Source organism: Pteronotus mesoamericanus, unplaced genomic scaffold (genome assembly GCF_021234165.1).
Source record: "Pteronotus mesoamericanus isolate MK-2021 breed Mesoamerican mustached bat unplaced genomic scaffold, CSHL_Meso_final contig_94, whole genome shotgun sequence".
NCBI lineage: Eukaryota > Metazoa > Chordata > Mammalia > Chiroptera > Mormoopidae > Pteronotus > Pteronotus mesoamericanus.
The window spans coordinates 8,512,255-8,534,729 of NW_026555285.1; the positions used below are offsets into that span (position 1 = coordinate 8,512,255).

A 22,475-nucleotide genomic window follows, 5' to 3' on the forward strand; every position below is an offset into this window, starting at 1 on the left:
TTATATATTACTTTAGACAGCCCACAGACTGTCCAAAATAATGGACTAAATAATTTATAATTTAAAAAAATAATGGACTAAATAATTTATAATTTAAAAAAACAATTCTTCTGTAAATTTATATTTCAGAACCAGTCAGGCTCCATTTCATGGATGAAAATCTTTACAATCTTTGTACAGCTATTTTTCCTTAAAACAAAATAACACAACAAACACTTTACTACAAAATGACCATTGCACAAAAATTATACAAAGTTTGCTATACATTATACAAAATACCACATAAACACTTTTTAAAGGTAATTAACTTATGGCACCATCTTGAGCATTACGAGCTGCACGCTGAGTCTAGGTAAGCTCATCTTCAAAGCTTTGGTTTGCAGAAAAGGGAAGAGTGTCTAAGGGATTACTAGCTCAAAGGAAGAGCAAAAAGGAAAACGCACAAGCAACCTGTCCTTCTTTCTTTCTGCTTTCCTTGAATTACTGGGTGCAAAGAAACATTGAGGACTGAACTTCAAACTTTTTCATTCTCTATTAATTTGTCTTTGATGACAGGCCAGGACAAAGTTACAGCAGAAAATGTTAAAAGAAAAAAGTGTCACTATAATATTTGACAGAGGATGCAAGCACAATGGGCTGAAAATAGTTCATTAAATTAATGGTGTTGGGGAATTTGGACAGATATCAGCAGAAAAATGAAACTAGTCCACCTTCTTCACCACACACAAGAATAAATTCAAAATGGATCAAAGACTTAAATGTTAGACCCAAAACCATAAAAATCCTAGAAGAAAACATAGACTGTAAAATCTCAGATATTGCTTGTACCAATATTTTTTCTGATATATCTCCTCAGGCAAGGGAAACAAAAAAAAAAAATAAACAAATGGGACTATATTAAACTAAAAGTTTTGCACAGTAAAGGAAAACATCAACAATATAGATAACCCTTGGAATGGGAGGACACATTTGCTGATATACCTAATAAGGGGTTAATATCCAAAATTTATAAAGAACCTATAAAACTCAACACCAAACAAACAAACAAACAAACAAAAAACAATCTAATCTAAAAATGAGCAAAGGACCTGAATAGACACTTCTCTAAAGAGGACATACACGTGGCCAACAGACATATGAAAAGATGCTTGATATCATTAACCATCAGAGAAATACAAATAAAAAACACAATGAGGTACCATCTCACACTTGTCAGAATGGCTATCATCAATAAATCAACAAACAACAACTGCTGGGGAGGAAGTGAAGAAATGGGAACCCTTTCGCACTGTTGGTGGGAATGCAGACTGGTGCAGCCAGTCTGGAAAGCAGTGTGGAGATACTTCAAAAAATTAAAAATGGATCTGTCTTTTGACCCACCAATCTCGCTTCTGGGAATATATCTAAAGGAACCCAAAACGCTAATTCAGAAGAACATAAGCACCCCTATGCTCACTGCAGCATTATTTACAATTGCCAAGATATGGAAGCAGACCAAGTGTCCATCAGTAGATGAGTGGATAAAACAACTATGGTACATATATACACAATGGAATACTACTCAGCCCCAAAAAAAAACAACAAACAATACCATGCATGGACCTGAAGATTATTATGCTAAGTAAAATAAGCCAGTCAGAGAAAGACAAATACCATATGATTTCACTCATACTTGGAATCTAATGAACAAACTGAACTAACAAGCAAAACAGAGATAGACTCATAAATAAAAAGTAGGATGGCAGCTTTGGGGTGGATAATAGGATGTGGAAGGACTGAGGAAAAAGGAAAAAGGACTCATGGATATGGACAACAGTGTGGTGATTGTAGGGAGGAGAATGGTATAAGGGGGATAAATAGTAATGGAAAAAATACAATTAAAAAAATTGTCAGTAGAGAGGGTTCTGTTTTCTGAAGCTCTCCACAGAGGAGAACAAGAGAAAGGCTGAAAACTTCAAATGTATGTTTATTTCTATTTTCTTTTTCTTCCACTCAATTAACCCACCATCTATACCATGAATCTGGGGGAGATCACTTCTTTGCAAGGCTAAGAGAGCCCAGTCTTTTGTAAAAATGCCTTGCCATGAATGCATGAAAGCAAAGACAGTAGCAGCTTTTAAGGTTCAGTAAACTACTCTCCTTTTAGCCTCGAGAAAGCCCTCAAAGGGGAAAGAAATCTATAAAGATAAAGGCAAAAACAGAATGCTGAAAGGTCTTTGAGGACTGGGAAGTCTATAGAATCTGAGGAACCGTACGTGTAGGGCACTGACTGGCCAAAGTCTGCCTGAAATGGAAGGCCATTCCTCCCTCCCCGGGAACCCCGGTCACCCAGCATTCTCCGCCAGTGACCTGACTATCGTGCATTTCTCCTTCCAGATGTCAACGAGTGGGCATGCGGAGTTGTGTTATAAAATTCAGTTTGTCAGATGGCCTTCAGCAATAAAGTCTTCCTACACCTTAAAGGGTTACCACAAAATTGAACGTTTTTAAACCATCATATGTGATTCAAAAGTAACTTTTCTTTTGATTTATGATGTGTTGGCAGGAAAACCACTTAATTTTTCTATGAAACAAGTTCAATGTTAACATCATCAGTGAAAATCTTTCATGCCCTGTGTGAGTCCTTACTTTATTGGCCACAGCATCAGCTACAACAGCATTTTCCAACGTTTTCTCATATGCCTTCTCTACTTTAGCAACGAAGTCCTTTACAGTTTCACAGAGTATCCTTTGAAGACAAGAAATTGTAAATTCAGTACACTCAGTAGGCTGAACATATTAAAAGTAAGGACAACTAAGCAACCTCTCAATATGGGATCACTTGTATATAAACCCATAATTCTATCTGCTGTTTGACACATCTTACATTAAGACATTCTAAGTGATGAATGGATACATGAAGAAACCTAGCTGTACATAATTTAAATAAATGCAGTTTCAAGGTAGTAACAAGACTTTGTCAAAGAGTTACATTATATCTTGATAAGAGTATTTTTAGGTCCACTTTAAAAACACAGCATCTCCTAAGCATGACCTAATTTCCTAACAACAGGAAAAAACCGTCGCGTTTGTTGTCACTGTCACTCTACTGCTCGCCCTAGCAGTATCTTGATGATACATTGTTCCTGAGGAGAAAACAGTGTATTATGCTAGATACCAACCTTGAATTGAGTTATATTTTCTGTAAATTAATTCATTTCTTTCCTTAAAATAACATGCAAGATTAATTTAATTCAGGTCTTGTTAGTGCCTATGCATATGGTTTACTTGTTTCTTTAAATTACATTTGGTTTCTTTGTAATAGAATAGAAGAAAAAATGATTGGAAACAAATCAAACAAAATAACAAAATTTGTTTTTCAAAGGTCTTTAGAGCTGGTGTTATATTAAAAACAACCACCAACAAGCAGAAAGGTACCCTATGACCAGCTTTTTGTAGCAAAGGCTAACAGTGATTCTGAAAACAAAATCAGACTATATAAAAATAATATGAATAACTATGTGGTGATTGTGGGGGGAGGTGGAGGTGGCAGGGGGTATAAGGGAGATAAATAGTAATGGAAAAACTACAATAAAAAAAGAAAAAATATTTCTCTTTATCATTGGTATAGACTGAGGAATTTGAAGAAGCAGGGGGCAGGGGAGGACACATTCCAGCAGTTCTTCTGGAATTTTCACAATTCTCTCTGGTATGTAAGTGACACAATAGTTAAGTTTCTAGATGCTTAAGTATTACGAAATCAAGCCATTCAATGGCTACAGGATTCTTTCTCCAAAGCTTCACATTTATCATCAAGGAAATACATGCACTGCTCCTAACAGTTTTTGTTTTGTTTTTTGTCAACCATTTCTAGAATTTACTTGGACAAAATGTAGTATTCTCTAATCCTCAACTTTTTTTGATTGGCCTTTAAACTCAAATTTCTGCAGATAATATTTGGCTTACTATTTATTAGAGATACATTCGTCTTCATATCATCTTTTGTCTTCTTTGTTCATGTATAATGCTCTTATGGAATTTATGGAAATACTAAGGCAGGCTATCATAGGATTGCTTCCACAGCCCTTATTGACAGTTTCTCCAAGAAGTCCCACTTGCAGGGCGAGGAGACCTGACAGTTCCTTCTCTTTATGTAACTTCAAAGTAGAAGTCTCTCTTACCACTATCACAACACTGTCTTGATATAATTTTCTTTTGGATTTATGAAACTGTATATGCTATAACATTGGGATAGCTACATTGCTGGTATTTTACTAATTCCTAAGGACAGAGCCACTTGTCCATCCACCCAGGAATGAAAGGGGCAGCAGGAGTGCCTTCCCTCAGTTGTGCGAGGCAGCTGGGGCAGGTGGAGGCCGAAGGACAGAGGGCGATTCTGGGTTGTGACAGTGCTTGCCACATATGTTGTAGGAAGAATCAGAAGAAATGGTCTATCACATGGTCCATTAAATTCCACATTCCAGAAGACCTAGGATATTGGCATTCTGAAGGTATGAATTAACTTTTTATTATACTTAAATAGTAAATGTAGAATTCTTAAAATAGATATATAGTTAAAAATAGCACAATTTTAAAGTCACACCAATTAAGAACTTACAAACCAGAGTAAAAAACCTTTAAGATGTATTTGCAATAGTAACACAAAAGACATTCTCCAACTACTTGAATGCATAAAGACTTCCAGAAAACATGTGCAAAAATCAAATAAATCAAAGTGAAACATGAATTTTTCCCATAGAGCAAAAAATATTTAAATCCCTAATTCCATCTTTCATTAATGACAAGACAATTTTGGTAAGATATTGCAAACATTTTTGTCTTTAGCTCTGTATTCCTTTGAAGTTGAACAGTTAATGGTGTGTATCACAAATGCAGTTGAAGCTGAATCAAAGTGAAACATGAATTTTCCCCATAGAGCTAAAACTATTTAAATCCCTTATTACATCTTTCATTAATGTTAAGACAATTTTGGTGAGATATTTCAAACATTTTGTCTTTAACTTTGTATTCCTTTGAAGTTGAAGAGTTAATGGTATGTATCACATACACAGCTGAAGCTAACAGCAGTCCACATTTAGCATGCTTTATGATTCCTACCATCATTTCAATTATATTCTATATGTGATCTGTACTTCTTATCACTAGTAACAGTATCTTCATTTATCAGTTTTCCACTTATATTTTAAAGTAGGGGCAAAACAATAAAAGACGCAAGCATTATGCTAAGGTAAATATGGCCATGGTGCCCAAAGAGAATCACATATTGGCAGGCAAGGGTCATCCAATGACAACCTGAAAAATTCATTTCTCACGTGATATGAAAAGTTTTAGTCAGAAATTAAAGGTGATTTAAAAGTATCAATGCCTAATATATAAACAAACCCTAGCTAGCTCTGTGCTCTAAGGAAAGATTCTAACAGCCATGTACTTTACCATATCTACTCAATGAGGGGCTTGCCAAAATTATCTCTGTGGTAGATATCAAAACTAAAATTTTCTGGTTCTGTGACAATGGTTCCTACCTTATTATTTTTTCTTGCCAGCGATCTTTATTTTTGAAAAGTTCTGTCCATGGAATAAATTGCATTTATTTAATAACATTGCTTTTCATTTTTATTCACAATATCTATGATTGCTAATTACTACTTTTGATTCTTAGTGCATCTAATTCTCAGAAGTTAACTCACATTACACATAGAACTGACAAAATTCCAGTAAAAAAAATAACTTTCTTACTTATACATTATCTATGCTAATGGAGACAATAACATTATCTATGCTATGCTAACAGAGTTTTTCCATTAGCATTTTCAACATTTTAAAAAGTTAAAAAGAGATCTACTTAAAATGGCAGTGGAGTGAATGGAGGTCACACTGACCTCTTCCTAGACCAATCTGGAATTACAATTAAATTGTGGAGAAATCATCAGGAACAAACAACTGAACAATAGTGAGAGGGGAGCCTTGTAACATCGGACACACAGAGGAATCGGTTTTAGCACAACCTAACTGGTAAGGAGGGTGATAGAGACTTGAGGAGATGGGCTGGGCACCGACAGGTGGCAGCACCAGAGGGATATATAAACGGCACGTTGGATCCCCCTGAGAAGAGTGGAGTCTGAACCATAGGTGGGGATTTCCAGCCCACAGCACCAGAGCCCAAAAAGTACACAGATAACAGCCAGATACAAAAAGTGGCAAGGTTGCTCTCTGCCAGAATGGGTGGCTGGTGATGCAAAGAAAAGATAAAGCAGGCAACACACAAGTTTTTGTTTGCAGACACTTACCCTGGGCTCTGGCAAAGATGGGGACAGAATGGGCTGGAGACACCAGAGAAACTGTGTAAGTAGGCTTTAGGGAGAGAACTGAGGGAGCTGCCAGTGGGAACCCAGTGCTGACTCCTCCCCCATATATCAGCAGCCATCTTCCCCAGGCAGACCACTCTCCTGAGCAGCAACAGCATGAAAGGACACAATAACCGTGCCCACAGGAGAGACTATTCTCCACCCTGTGGTGCCTAAGCCTGACTGTTGAGTGCAGGGTGACTAGATTAACAACTGGAGCAGACAGCCACAGACAGTAGATTCCTGGAAGTCTCTAAAAGACTGCCTAAGGTCATATAGGGCCAACAGCTGACATCATCAAAGGCAGATCCAGAAAGAAAAAAAAGCAGTCTCCTGCCATAGCAGTTCACGCCTCAAAGTCAGGAAGTCAAGACAGATCCATTTAAGAAGCAGAAGCAAAAAGAAGAGTCTCACATATAATGAGAAGACAAAGAAACACCCCTCAACTGAAGGGAAAGGAGGAATCCCCAGAAAGAGAACTAAATGACATAGAGGCAAGTAAACTACCAGATACTGAGTTCAAAACAATGGTTCTAAGGTAGCTCAGTGGGCTCAGTGAGATCAGAGAGAATTATAGGGAAACTATGAGGAACTTACTGCAAACCATATCCACATGAAAAAGGACATAGAAACTGTCAATAAGAGACAAGAGGAAATGAAGAACACAATTTCTGAATTGAAGAACACAGTAGAAGCAATCAAAAGCAGGCTACATGAAGCAGACAATCGAATCAGCGAGCTCTAGGATAAGGTAGGAAAAAAGCTCCCAGAAAGAGCTAGAAAATGAAAAAAGACTAAAAAAGAATGGGGAGGCATTTAGCGAAATGCAGGACAAACTGAAACCTACTAATATCCATATAATAGGGATATGAGAAGGAGAAGAGGAGGAGGAGGAAGAGATAGAGAACCTGTTTGAGAAAGTAATGATGGAAAACTTCCCTCACTGGAGGAGAGAAAAAGTCACACAAGTCCAGGAAGCACAGAGGGTCCTGTTCAAGAGGAACCCAATGAGGCCCACTCCACACACATCACCATTAAAATGGGGTTACTGCTATAATGATCCTGTTTGCATCTGTCCAAATTTCATAATATTAATTCTATTTATTTAAAAATATGAGCGGATCTTAAAGGTTCTCATCACAAGAAAGAAAAAGTAACCATGTAAGGCGATGGATGTTAACTAACTGAACTTATTGTGGTAATAATTTTGCAATGTATACATATGGCAAATAATTATAATGTACACCTAAAACTAATATGTCAATTATATTTCAATTCAGAAATTAAAAAAAATATTTAGAATGTGTAGGCATCAGGAATCAAACACATGAAGGCCAACAGTAAGGTTATGCTAATCTCCAAACTATGAAATCTGACCAGATAAAATATTTACTTAATGGTATTAAAGAATAATTCCTTTATAAGTTTATATACCATTAAAAAGGTTCCATTTCAACTTTTTAGCTTTTCTATCAATGTCCTCTAAAACACCCTATAAAGAAGCTCTTGATTCATAGGGCAAGGGCGGCAAACATTTCCATGTCTTCCTTGAAGAAGTAATTTAGGAAGCACCTAAGGAAGCAACTTAGGCATATGAATTTGGCCCAGGATGACAAAGTCAATAGTAAGAGCTGGGCATGGGACAAACTTGTGATCTGCATTTTCACCATAAAGCAATACTATTCACTAAAAAACACCTAAGCAAACAACATAAAAAACACCAGCACCCCCTGCCATCACACAAACAGCATCTGCTGCCCACCTGTGCGTACAACCAGGATGCTTCCCTTGCAGGCCACTCAACTCTTTTCCTATTGCTCAGTCTTGTTTCCTATTTCTCGGGGGTCACAGCATCAAAACCAGTTGTCACTACAATTTGCTTTTGTCACAGCAAATTTATTTACACTGATTTGTCTTTCCTTAACTTTTTTTGCAAATTAAGTATATACTATACTAAAGTTTGTGATTTTTCCCCTACCACTTCCCCACTCCCTTTCCTCCTTCTCCCTCTTCTTCTCCTCTTTCTGCATAATAGTAGTATTTCCTTGCTAAGCCAGTGCCCTAAAGCATTCTTTTACTTTTGCTTATCAGTTGAAAATTTCAGTTGCTGTCATCCCTTTCTCTAGTTAACTTTCCAATCTTCCTACTTCAGATTAGGATGCCTGAAAACTAAACTCTAAATTCCAGCCAAGCAACATTTGGGATAATGAAATCAAGTAGCTTTGGCTCCATGTACAGAATCAACTTAATTAAAACCCAGTAACTCCAAATTAAAATACAATTAAGCAATTTAAACATCCTGAGAAAAGTCATTTTGAAAAAAAATCTCATCATTGTTTTTCTTTTCCAGATATAAACAGTTCTAAAACAGTAGTGTCTATGGAAATAATAAATTATAATAAAATGTGTTTTCTGTATTATAAATAATCATAAATAATTCTTTAAATTATATTTATAGAAGTATTACTCTAAGTAAGGGACTTAGAGTAATTAAACTCTAAACATTTACTGCACCCTTTGACAAAAAAAACCTTTCAAATTAAGCATTAAAAAACACCCTCTAAATATTCTCCACTATAAATAAGATGCTAAGATAATTTTTTTAATAAGCAAATTTAGTTTGTCTAATCCAATATGCTACTACAAAGACAGTTTTTGGAAGTCAGAACCAGCTTTCCTTTCATCTTCATCATACAACCATTTCATGACATCACTCACTTGGCAGATGATATGACTACTGCATGTTCATCAGAATTAAGGATTTTTGTAAGATGAGCTGCAACTGAGTCCTCATAAAGTGTCATCTGAAAAAAATTTAAAAACTGCATTGTGTTACTATTGCTGGCAATTATACAACTCGGTTATTACTGCTTCAAAAATGGGATGACTTGTGACACCTGACACAGGGTAATGGCTACAAACAATATATAACAAGAGTCATTATACAAAAACAGACAGATATTTCCTTTCTGTGAAAGTTTTTAGTTTTTGGAATTCTTTAGTTTATACTCCAGAAAAACCCATAAAACCCCTTTTAATATCTTTTAAAATGTCAAAAGGCTGGATATATCAAGTATTCATACAATTGAGTACAAAAATGCCAGACAACTTAATAAGCATGGGACAAAGACTAGAAATTTAAAATAGATATCCAAATGGTTATAAACAGATGAAAAGGTGTTCAGCCTCATAAGCCATCAGGAAAATGTAAAGTAAAGCCACAATGTGATACCACTATGTATCTGCCAGAATAGCTGAAATGAAAACAACAATAATCAGAAAATGTAAAGTATTGGCAAGGGCAATAGAACTCTCATACTTTGCTGGTGGAAGCAATTAATATACATACTCTCCAAAACTTTGGGTAGTATCTATTAAAATTGAATATATGCATAATACCACTGGACCTAGCATTTCAACTTCCACATATATGCCCAAAAGAAATGTAGATGTATGTTCAGCAACAGACACATACTAGAATGTTAATAGCAGCATTCACTCAATGGTAGAATAGATAACAAATTATACAATGGTATATTTGTGCAATGGAAAACTATAAAGTAATGAGAATACATGATTTATAACTAAACCACAATATAGATGAGTCACACAGAACATAATGTTGAGTGAAAGAATTCAGAAACATAGGAGGATATACAAAATGATTCTATGTTATAAAGTAAAAAAACAGACAAATCTAATTTATGCCGTTGGAAGTCAGGATGTCAGGATGGTGGTTACTGGGGTGGGAGGTGGGGGTGGTGAATGAAAGGGGGCATGAAGGGGCTGCATGTGGGGCTAGGAATGCTGTGCTGTGGTCTGGGTGTTGATTACATTTAGTTTGTGGAAATTTGTCAAGATGAACATTTATGGCATGTACCCTTTTCTGTATGCAAAATTCAACAAAGTTTTTTAAAAATGCTGAATGCACTGTCATACAAGCATGTAAATAAATAGTTCTTGCAAATACGAAAATAATCAAATGCTAAAGGAGTCCCATATCCCCTTTTATATTGAACTCGAACTTTCACATTCTTTTCAAAGGACATACCTTCTTAATATATGAAAATGTGTACAATATTTAAACAATTTCATATTGAGAGCCTCCATCAAATGTTTGCCTCAAATACTGCATGGCACAATGGCTCAAAAATTTTCATTATAAACCATCTATTCTATTCAGGCCAGCCTCCTACGCTCTCCTGTCTGACTCAGATATCCTTTCAACGCTTTTTACTAATCAGCATCAATTTATTCAGACTTAACTAAAGATTCAGTTACACTCTTGCCCCCTCAATAAAGCCTTCCTGACTAGGTCCCCCAAAGGGACCTCATTCCTGATTAAAGTCCAATTCCACCAGTGGCTAATCAGTATATTGTTACTCTTTTAATTTTCTATCTTACTTTTTTTCAAAGGCAAACCACATATGAGAAAAAATTTACATGAAGGAAAGGTGGGAAAAAGGAAATAAAGGAAGCATTTTTTCAGAAAGATTAGTTATATTTCTTTTCCCTATATGATAGATTGCCTTAAAGCCTAAGAAGGTAGAGAAAAAGTACTATAAACTATCATTAATTTTATTTGAATTTGCATTTAAAAACCCAAGTTTTTGCCCTGACTGGCGGAGCTCAGTGGGTTGGGTGTTGTCCTGCAAAAAGAAAGGTCACGGGTTCGATTTCCAGTCAGATTGATGTTTCTCTCCTTCTCTTTCTCTGTCCCTTCCCCTCTCCCTAAAAAATAAATAAAATATTTTTTTAAATAAATTTTTGTCCATTAAAAATAAACAAAGGGAAAGAATACAACCTCTTCCAGAGGAAAATGAAATAACCTCTGTGTCCAAGGGTAAAATTATTGATACCACTTACTAATCTATTATGTAGTCATTTAGTTGAGTTGCAAAGATAAGGTAATAATAATAATAATAGTTTACATTTTTTAAGTGTGTATCAAGCACTGTGATTAAACACTTTGTATATCTTTATTCCATTACATGTCCTGTTCCACAGTCAAGGAATGCAAGGCTCAGGTGAACTGAGTGATTCGCCCAAGGCCCACAGTTAACGGAAGAGCAGACAGGCTAGGGGCCCGGTCTGAGGACGCCAGCGCTTTTCCCATCTCACTGCCCCCTCCCCACCCCCGCCCACAGCAAGTCCTGGTCCTTGCTTAACTGTATTTGTTAAATATAAGTATTACCATTTTTCATATGTATCATTGTAACAGCCTCCTTACTGAGCTTCCTAAGTCTCTCCTGCTTCTTTTCAACCATTCTCCAGTTTACAACACAGTATTAAAACAAAACAAAAACCGTATCTGATCTTACAATGTCCCTGCTTAACAATGTCTCAGTGGATCTCTCCTACTTTCTAGATAGTGTCAAAGCCCTTCAGCTAACAAGGAAGACCTTCCATAATTCCAAAGACTTTCCATGATCTGATCCTCTCTTTCCTCTCTGTCCTGTCTTTTGATGCTCTTTCCTTGCCCCGGATGTTCTAACTCTACAGAATTACTTGTAGTGCCACAGATCTATCAAGATAGTCATTATCATGTTCTATGTAATGCTCCTTTTCAAATGGCTTATCCCTGCTTTTCTTCTTCTGTGCTGAAAACCAAGTTTAGGCACAAACCCCTCTATAAAGACTTCAATGAACTTGCCAGGCCAACAAGCCTCTCTTCTGAGCAATGATTATACCCTGAAAATAACCCAAACACGACTGCTCATTTCCTAGTCTATCCCTCCCACTAGACCAGAGATTCCCAAACTTTCTGAGTTCATGGCATCCTGAATGTCTGAATGATTTTGTCACAGTGTCCTTAGGCCAAAAGAAATACCTAACAGTAGTTAATTCTAAACAAATTAATAAGTATTTATGTCCTAACAACTTAATAACCATTTTAGAATAACACATACATTAAAAGAAAAAGAAAATCTTATTTTCTTAAATAACTAGCTGTAAGCCTGTCAGTACTATATATACGTGAAACCTTGGAATCAGATTGGTTAGTGACGTCCTCATTTCCTATTCCACACAAACTTTTGTGTGGTGTTTGTTTTTTACCACAGTAACTACTAAAAACCCAGCTTCACAGTAAGATGATGTCATCAAAAGGAATGTAGTGCAGCCTAATGTTCAAAGTGTGCACTACCTCAAGCTAGTAGTTTGCTCAGCATCCAACAGATGTTGAGTATTACCACGTGTCCTTTGAATTTAAAAATATCTCATGGTAGCCCTCTGAGTGCACTGAGGTGCCCTGAAGCACAAAGCTTGGCAACCACTATTCTAAGCTGATTGAAGCAAGAGGGTCTTTTATTTCCAGTCCCAGGTACTGGCACTTAATCTTGTTAAATGAGTGGAAGAGAGAATGAAATTACAATTTCTTAGCATGCTATTACCAGGCATCTAGAAAACCAACAGAATTGATGGGAGATAACTTTTATTAGTCTATCAGAGTAAATTTAAAAGTAAACTAATAGGAAGAATTTTGTTAAGGCCATTCTTTCCCGTTTTCAGGGAGATGATTGAGGTTCAGCAGTTCTTACCTTCTCTTTGACTACCTTGGCATTAACAAACAAGCATCTGTTGTCTTACTAGACTTGTACAGTTGAGATATGATATGAAAGAGACCAAAAATATGACTCCTGCACCAAAATGTTTTTACTCCAATTGGAAAGCAATGGGAATCTGGCTTCTAAGAAATAGGCAAGGCCACAGGGCTTTGATGCCAAGATGCCATTGTTCCAAAAGGGTTTGGTCTTTACATCAAAATTTAACAAGAAGAATTTTGTTATTCTGCCAGTTATAGTGCTAGATGGCAATATACTGGTGAGTGAATAACACACTGCCTGATCTTTACAGTATCACAGTACCAAGATAATGGAAGGTGAACAGGACTATGTAACTACAGAGGAAGAACACAATACTAGGATGTGAGAGAGCAATGGCTGCTTGGAGCAAGTGATACCTAAGCTGAGACCCAAGGTGGGAGCAGGAGTGAACTAACAAGCTGATGCCAATGGAGGGATAAAATTTTTTCACAAATGGATAGAGTAAAAAACATGATGGGCATGGGAATTGTACATTAAATGTAAATAATACATTTTCTAATACTGAGTATTAAATAACAGAATCACTCTTACTGAAGGAAAGCAAGAAATCAGTCTTTTTACAATGTTTAAAAGTACAACAGCAAATAGGAGTACTTAATTATGGCCGTAAAGAATTAATCAAGGAAACGGTCACAATTCTTTAAGCTCTGTAATTCTACAATCTCTGAAACTCTCTGAGCTTCCTGACCTTCCTGAAAGTCTATTTCATTTGGCAGATTGGGAAGTTCTCCTTCATCATTTGTTCAAGTAAGTTTTCAATTTCTTGCTCTTCCTCTTCTCCTTCTGGCACTCCTATGATTTGGATATTGTAATATTTAAACTTGTCCCAGAGGTTCCTAAGCCTCTCCTCATTTTCTTGAATTCTTGTTTCTTCATTCTGTTCTGATTGAATGTTTATCTCTTCCTTATGCTCCAAATTGTTGATTTGAGTCCCGGGTTCTTTCCTCTCACTGTTGGTTCCCTGTATATTTTTCTTCATTTCACTTTGCATAACCTTCACTTTTTTCTCCATTTTGTGACCATACTCAACCATTTCTGTGAGCATCCTGATTACCAGTGTTTTGAACTCCGCATCTGATAGATAGGTTGGCTATCTCTTCACTGCTTAGTTCTATTTTTGGAGCTTCGATCTGTTCTTTCTTTTGGGCCATATTTCTTTGTCTCCGTGTACCTGTTAGGTTGGAAGAGGTGGAGCCTTAGGTATTCGCCAGGGCAGGGCAACCCAGGTCGCTGTGTTGTGGCACTGTATGTAGGGGAGGGGTCTGAGAGGGAACAATGTTGCTCACTTGGCTCCCTGCCAGCTTTCAGTCATTTCCCCTGTTACCCGCAAACAAAGTGGGCCCTTCTGGTGCTGACTGCTGGGTGGGTGAGTTTGTGTACTTTCTAGGATCCTGTGGATCTCTCCAATGGACTCTCTTGTGAGGCCCAGAGTTTCTCCTGCCACCTTAACCCCCACAGGTTATTACAGCCAGAGGTTTTGAGGCTTTCTTTTCCTGCACTGGAGCCCTGGGTTGCACATTCTGTTTCGCTCCTCAGGTGTTCCTCCCAGTTTATCTGCACGCAAATGTGGGACCGTCCGGTCCCCGAGCTGCCACCTTGCCATGCGTCCTCTCTGCCCGGTTGCCTGCCTCTGTCCCTCTTACCAGTCTGATCAATGTTTCTTCTTTAGCTCCTTGGATGTCAGACCTCCATACAGTCCGATTTTCTGACAGTTCTAGTTATTTTTTGTTTTTAAATTGGTGCTTGTCCTTCTTTTGGTTGTGGGAGGAGGCAAAGAGTATCTACCTACGCCTCCGTCTTGACTGAAGTCCTGAGTTAACCTTTAATCTTAAGGCATTCTATCCCGTTGTTGTGAAATAGTTTAACAAGAAACCAAAATAAATAAAAGTTCATTCAAAACCCTTTTATATTAAAAAAAAAGAGGTTTCTTCTCTGTAGCTATAATTGTACCTTATATATAGTGGCCATATATGTGGTAAAAGTAAACTGTCTACCTTTTTCTTTTTCAATGCTAGGAAATAGACATCTCTGAAGTAAGCAGAGCAAAAAAGTTCCCCCTTTGTCTCTTTGGAGAGAAAATAACATTTACAAAAATACTGTTAAGAAAAAAGAACAGTTCCTATCAAACATGTATTATGTTTATAGTTGGATAAAATAATACTATAATCCTGGTCACATGGCTTGGTAGGAGCATTATTCCATGCACTGAAAGCCTGATGGTTCGATTCTCAGTCAGGGCACATACCTAGGTTGTGGGTTCAATTCCCAGTTGGGGCACATGCGGGAGGCAAATGATCAATGTTTCTCTCTCACATTGATGTCTCTCTCTTTCTCCCCCCCATCCCCGCCTTACTTTCTCTCTAACATCAATGGAAACATGTCCTCGGGTAGGGAAACAAACAAACAAATAACATTGTAAATAAAAATTCTGCTGGAAATCAAATAGTAAATATATTAATTAATCTTTAATAGTAATTATCTCTGGGTGGCAAGATTATAAGATTTTTACTTTCTTTTTCATATATTTTCGTATTTTCAAAATTTTTAGAAGCAGTTTTTGCTACCTTTATATCAGAAAAAGTTTTTCAAAATTCAATTACCTTCTTTAAGGAAGAACCCCATGTTCCCAGTTACCATTCCTTTCCTTACTTTGACAAAATCATAATTTTCTTAATGACAAAACAAAGATTTCAACTGTAAAATAAACAGATGAATTTTCCTTGAGGGAAAAATAAGCTATCATAGATCAAATGATCTTAGTCAGAGAATAATCCTTTGAAAATTTGGATCTGTTTTACATCTCTAGAGCTTTGAGTTTTAATCAGGAAAATCAACCTTTAAGAAGTCTAAAAACTGTACTTATTAATGGTTTATAGCAGGGGTGGAATAAAGTACACTGTTTTCTTCCTTTGTTTTATCTCGATTAACAGGCTTAACCTGTAGGCCTGTTCTGATGAACCCTCAACAAAGCAGGCAAAGCAGGAAGAAATTATGTAACACTCTGGCCACAAGTATTGGTGTGTTTCAAGATTATTAAGAGAGAGGGGCTAACCCCCAACAATTACTCAGGTGTTCATGGACGAAGCAGAAGATGAGGAAACACTAACAGGAATCTGCCATCAGCTGGCCTTCCCTGGAGCCCTGTTGGTTAAGAGAAAGCAGGTAGGTGCAATATTTAGGGAGAAATACTAGAGGTGACTGCAGGGGGATTTGCATGCCTGGTGTTTGCACACATTCATTATCTTACTTAATCCTCACAACAGGGTCATCTCACTCTACAGATGAAGTAACAGAGGCCCATGAAGGTGAGTGATATGGCTAAACTCTCACTCACTGTGGGTGTTCACAGAAGGACTCAAACCTAGATGGTAAGGACTCTTTCCTCTAGGAGAGAGGCCTATGAATAATCAATGAGACCATACCCAAACCAATAAAACATAAAATTAGATAAACATGCTACCGTGTCTTATAGGCTTTCTTATTTGTTCAAGATATTCATCCCCATTTCCAAATGATAAATAGGTAAAGGGTTAAAGTCTTACATAAAATTCTTCAGATGCATCTGGAGGTTCTGGAAGTAGAGAAGCCTTTGGTGGCAATTTGAGTTCATAGGTCATTATACTCCACCTGAAGGGAGAAACATCTTTGGTCTAAAATTCCTTTAAAATTTAATAAACTGACTTTGTTCTCACCTCATATACAAAAATATGCACATATATTTATGAACTATGGTTTAATGTATCTAAAACAACAAAATATGACTGAATGTAAACGTACTTGAAAAATAAAATAAATAAAACAACCAAATATGGGATAAGAGATAAAATTTTGGTAATTTCATGAAATGCTGAATTCGTAGGTTATGATTTCCATATCTTATCAATTCTGTTATTAGTGACTTCAAAACTTTTTAAGGCCATGACCCAAAGTAAGAAATGCATGTACCTAACACTTCCCCTTCTTCACCAGATGCAACCCATTGGCTTTTCTATTGTTGTCTGTTTCACTTCTAAAATAATGTTCACTGTATTTTACTAACTAGATTATAAAGTTACTTATAGATCACAACTCAAAGTTCTAAAACAACATCCTAAGTTAAATAGATGCTTACTACCTATAAAAAATACATCATGCTCCCCTGTGACAACCGGTCATGTCAAGTCAGCTTACACATACATGGAGTGAAAATCAGCTCATCGTAAATCCTTAAGTTAAGAATGGGATGAGAGAAAAATATTAATAGGAGTAACTAAAGCAAATTTATTTCAATTAGCTGTAAATATTAATTTCAAACCAAACATTGAATCATTTGGTGTTACAGAAAAGCAATCAACTCCAGATACATCCCCCACCTTGTGTATCTAAAAATAACAATTCCAAATTTTGGGAAGAGCAATTGTGTATGTTGTCAACAATAGGGTGTGAAATAAAGATTTTACAAAGACACAAAGCATAATAGAAGTACTACCATAACACATACATTTGAAAAGCATTTCACAACTGAAACCAGAACCTACAGGAAAATCCTAAGATTAGCAATAAGCCTAGTTCATCATTCAGAGTTAAAGAATAAGTCTTTGCATAAAAATACAAATTTCCAGAAAATCCACAAAAAAGACATATCTTACATGCTAGGATGTATAAACTGAATACTTATAGTCACTTATTCAACTTTTAACATGAATATACTACAAAGAAATATATATTTGATCATAAAAAGCCATTCATCCATCTATCCATCTTCATCCATCCAAGAAGCAGCCAACATCTCAATGTGACAGACAGTATTCCAGAGTCTGGGAATACATACAACAGTTGATTCCCTAAGGGAGCTTATATTCTAGTGCAGAAAATAGATATAATACAAGCCACATATAAAATAATTAAGCCTTGAAAATATCCAAATAAGGAGAAACACATTTGAAAACATGCAAGATCAAGTTCCTTAGAGCTGGAAATATTTTGGTAAAAGGATAGTTAAAGAAATGGGAAAGAAATTCATCCAAATGTCTTAAATTTTGTATGCCTTCCACACTGCACCTCCGCCCTTGATCGGAAATGATTGGGGTTGAAGAAACAGGAGAACGTGGCAGTACAAGTCAGGAAAGGACACATGTTGGTACTAGCTAAGAAGAGTTAGAGGCCAGAAGGTAAGGACCCATCTGGTGTACATGTGTATCAAAGAGGGGAGAGCGCCCTGCTGAGGAATGACCTGGGGAACCATAGTCTGGATTTTGGTTTAGAGTGCCAGTTCTACCACTTACTAGTTATGCGACACTGATAAGATAAATACCTCCAGAGTCTCTTTATCTGTAAGACGGAGATTGTAACAGTAGCTATCTTTAGCTGTGCAGTGATGATTAAATGAAATGATACACTATCTAGTAAATGAGATGATTATCTATCTAGATTTACCATCTAGTAAAGCCACTAGAAGTGCCAGGCAGACAAAGATATGTCTTTCTTACTCTCAGTGTCTCCACAAGCCTTTTCATCTCTGTAAAAGAGTCATAATAATGCTTCTATCAGCTATTCCACAGTGTTGTTTTGAGGATCAAACCAATTGATACAAATTGATTATAAAAGTTGGACTATTATTAAACAGCGACATTTTCACCTGTCTTTACAAGCAGTATTCTTAAGTTAGCAACGAAAAGCCAGAACACCTTCCATCACCATATATTTGACCCCCCTTTACCAATAGGGTGATGAAAGACAATCTGACTGAGGGTGGAGGGCACACAAGGCAGCACACAGATCATGCATCATAGAAGTGTACACCTGAAACCTATACTATCTTATTGACCAATGTCACCCCAATAAACTTAAAAAAATCAATTAGAAAATATTTTTTTAAAAAGCCAGGAACAAAATATTTTTATGTTTCTAATAATGGTCGTCTTTTTAGGTTAAAAAAATCCAATAGGTTTTTTAAAAATTCCCTTTTACTTTTATCTTTTTCTTCTTATATTTTTTGCAGTTCTATATCAAGGAATTTTACCACAGGGACACGATTTCTCTGCTCACCACCTAGAGAAGTTAATTTTTATAACACGCAGGGAAAAGCACACGCAGGGTAAAAGAAATGCCTACCTGCGCTTCCTAGGATGAAATAAGAATGTGGTACTTAAATTTGCAACAAAAAGCCCTTTAAAATACCCTGTGCAGTTTGGTGAGCACAGAACTGGGTAGCGGCCTGAGAAGTTACCTCCCAACTCCTTTGAAGACTCGAAGTTAAAGTTGAAGTCACTTTATGCACCAAAACTACTGGGGTAACAGGGGTATCACTCTCAGTGATGTTAGATCAATGTCTAACTACTATGCTGTACATTTGAAACTAATATAACACTGAATGCCAACTGCAAATTTAATGAAAAAAATTTTTTTTAAAGATTGTATGGGATAAACTTAGATAAATGCTCTAAAGCCCAGCTCTCTCTTTTTTCTTCTCATAGTTTAGTATTTTATTGCTTAGGCTATTACAGTTGTCCCAATTTTTCCCCCTTTTCCCCCTTCCACCCAGCCCGCTTCCCCACTTCCATAGTCAATCCTCACACCGTTCACTGTCCATGTCCACGGGTCTTTCATATATGTTCTTTGACTAATCCCTTCACCTTCTTTCAAACAGCTCTCTTTTTAAATATTCTGTCAGCATAAGAATCAACCATTACAACATTACCTTATGACAGGCAAGGTTATAATTAATTAGATTATAGTTCATTTGAGAGTAATTACATTTTAGATTGGTGGCTCCCTGATGAGATTTTGTTATTTTCGGGAAGAGTTCCACAGATGGCTAATCTTATCAAAGCTGTTTTGATTCATGTTAACTCAAGTTTATAATGATATTTTGATATTTGTCTTCTACTTATGGGGGTGGTACGGTGGGGGTGGGGTCGTTACTGCTTACTGAGTCCTGTTGTTCCCTATACCAAAAATCTAAATCCCTGCTCCATAATACTCATGGTATTCACATTGTGACTTCTTTTTTATATGTGGAGCATTTAAAGAGAAAGAAGTGAGGAGATGTGGTCAAGGATACTATTAAACACAGTGATATTTCCTTCAGATGAAGCTGTCTTCTTAATACCTCCCTGTCTCTGTGAAAGGATTATCTTTTTTAGCATTTACCATATTTTGCCATGTATTATGCACACTTTTTTGCCCAAATTTTTGAGGGAAAAGTAAGGATGTGCATTATACATGGGTATAATGATTACATACCATGGTTATAATAATCTCATGTATAATGCTCACAAAACTGTGGGTGCACATTATACACAGCAAAATACGGGTAGTTCTTTGTTGATTTAATTCATTCTTTACAAGTATAATTAAGAAGGGATAATCTAACAAACCTAAACTTTATAGGTCTTTTTCTGCTTTAATGAAACCACAAGATAATACTCATCAAAAGCACCACTCCCCAAGTTAACTATTTAAGCTTTCTTCTGAACTGAACCACAATTCAAAGTAGTTTAGTATCAACATAGCCTTCTATCTTTGAAATAACAGGTTTATTAGCCTACTTTTCTCAGTTTTTGTTACAATTAACTCACTCAAAAAATATATTTATTGACTGTCTCTGCTGGACTTAATTTTTATACCTTGGGGGCGAGAGAATAGACAAGGCCAGGAAGTCTCTGCCCTCAAGGCGCTTACAATCCATAAAATTTGAATGATCAAAAAACGATTTCAGTGTTCAAACTAGTTTTAGAAGAGCAGTCACTTTTACCTGTCCAACATTTTGGTACTGGCTCGTTCCAGCTTCTCTAGTATCTGGGGAAGTTGGGTGTCATCATCATATGAACCTCCCCAGCCAAGAACCCGGGCAAGGTCATTTCCAGTCCCCAAAGGCAACACTCCCAGCTGACACTAGAAGAAAGCACAACAGGGAGGCCGCAAGCAGGGTGAGAAATAGGGGTTCTTACAGTTCTACACATCTCTGGTCAGCCGGTGAATATACATTCATGTTAGCTGGCAATAAAAAGAATTAGTACTTGCCTGTTTATTCAAGTTGAGCTTATCAATTTCTGACAAAACCCAACCTACACTTCCATCTCCTCCACAAACAAGAATCCGGAAATTGTCAAACTTCTGGAATAATCTTAAACTGAAAGTAAAAAGTATTTTATTTTAATATAAATAAATAAAATTCGCTTTCCCTAATTTTTTATTATTCTGCATTTACTGGTATTCAAGTTCGGATTAAATATAAGAACTCTTACATATTAATTATACTATAAAGTTAATTTAAGTATAGTTTTAACTCAAGCAAACCTCTTCATCATGAAGAAGAAAGGAGATTATAAGTAGAAATGGAGATAAAATCAGAAGGAAAGCAAAGGAAGAAATGGGAAAACAAACAAACAAAAAAAAGAAGCAGAACCCCGGAAAGACAATGAAAGGTAAGTGATACAAGATGGTAGATATAATGATTTTTCTCTTCCATTACCAGGCCATGTTATTGACTTAAGCACAGTAGATTACAGACCAGGGTTGGGACATCTAGGACACTGATGCTACCGAGTGGCACTGACCTTGCCAATGTGTCACTTTTTGTACTTGCTACCTGTTTTTCTCCTCCTCCTCTTCTTCTAGTCTCAGGCCAATCTCTTTACTTCTACCTTCCTTCCTCTCAAACTTGTGACACGGCCTACCTCCTGAATGTACGTACCTCAAGTATTGTGGAAAATCTAAAAAATATGTTATACAGACAATCTCAAGAAGTTTAAACAGAGGGAATTCCGTGAGTGGGAAAAATGAATGTCAAGAATATAAGATACTGGAACTATTAAGGATTGTTAAACAGATATACTAGAAAGGGCAGCAAAGCTAACCTGCAATGGAAGAGACAAAGGTGAGAAGAGAGGCCAGATTAGGAAATGCCAGCACCCAAACAAAGGAAAGCAAGGGATGTCCAAATAGATAAGGAAGGAGTTGGGTACACAAGAAACAGACCCACACCCATGTGACCAGGAGAGCATGAACTTAGCAAGAAAAAGACAATGGAACTAAGAAGGAAGACTCTGAAAAGAGGCAGAAAGAGAAACTGAGGAGAAAAATACAGGACAGGAAAGTGTTAAATTGTAAAACATAAAAGTCCTATTCAGGCACTGGCATCTAAAAATCCCCTTTTCTACTTTCATGTTCATGCGCTATGGAGACGAAAGAACCTTAGAGAAAAGCTGAATTGGCGTAAGTAAATCATAAAGAGATTGCTGGACTCTGGTTCAAACAACACAATACACAAAAATCATATACACACACTAAAAACATACTGAAGAATGCCTCAAGGCATATCTCCTCTCACTGAAAATATTACCTAATTTTTTTCAGATTTTACATTAAATGACATTCCAGAAAGCTGAAACAAACAATCAACAAAAGTATTTCTTTACCATTTGTATGAAGTGAGTCTGAAATCCTTGAGGAACTGACTCAGAGACCGATACAATAGGATACAACAGATACGACAGTATCTGTGCTTTGGTTAAATAATTGATTGTATTATTAATAAAATCGA

The 22,475-nt window shown here is 36.6% G+C and overlaps 1 protein-coding gene across 1 annotated transcript in view; it reads right to left on the reverse strand.

Moving 5' to 3' along the window:
* The window catches only part of DGKH (diacylglycerol kinase eta), a 204,703-nt gene that overhangs the window by 47,036 nt on the left and 135,192 nt on the right, over positions 1–22,475 (reverse strand). Inside the window, exons 11-15 of the mRNA XM_054586384.1 lie at positions 20,954–21,062; positions 20,685–20,824; positions 16,492–16,576; positions 9,063–9,148; positions 2,629–2,728 (exon numbers count right to left, since the gene is read on the reverse strand). Coding sequence (XP_054442359.1) covers positions 2,629–2,728; positions 9,063–9,148; positions 16,492–16,576; positions 20,685–20,824; positions 20,954–21,062 — 520 coding nt within the window. The remainder of the gene's footprint in view (positions 1–2,628; positions 2,729–9,062; positions 9,149–16,491; positions 16,577–20,684; positions 20,825–20,953; positions 21,063–22,475) is intronic.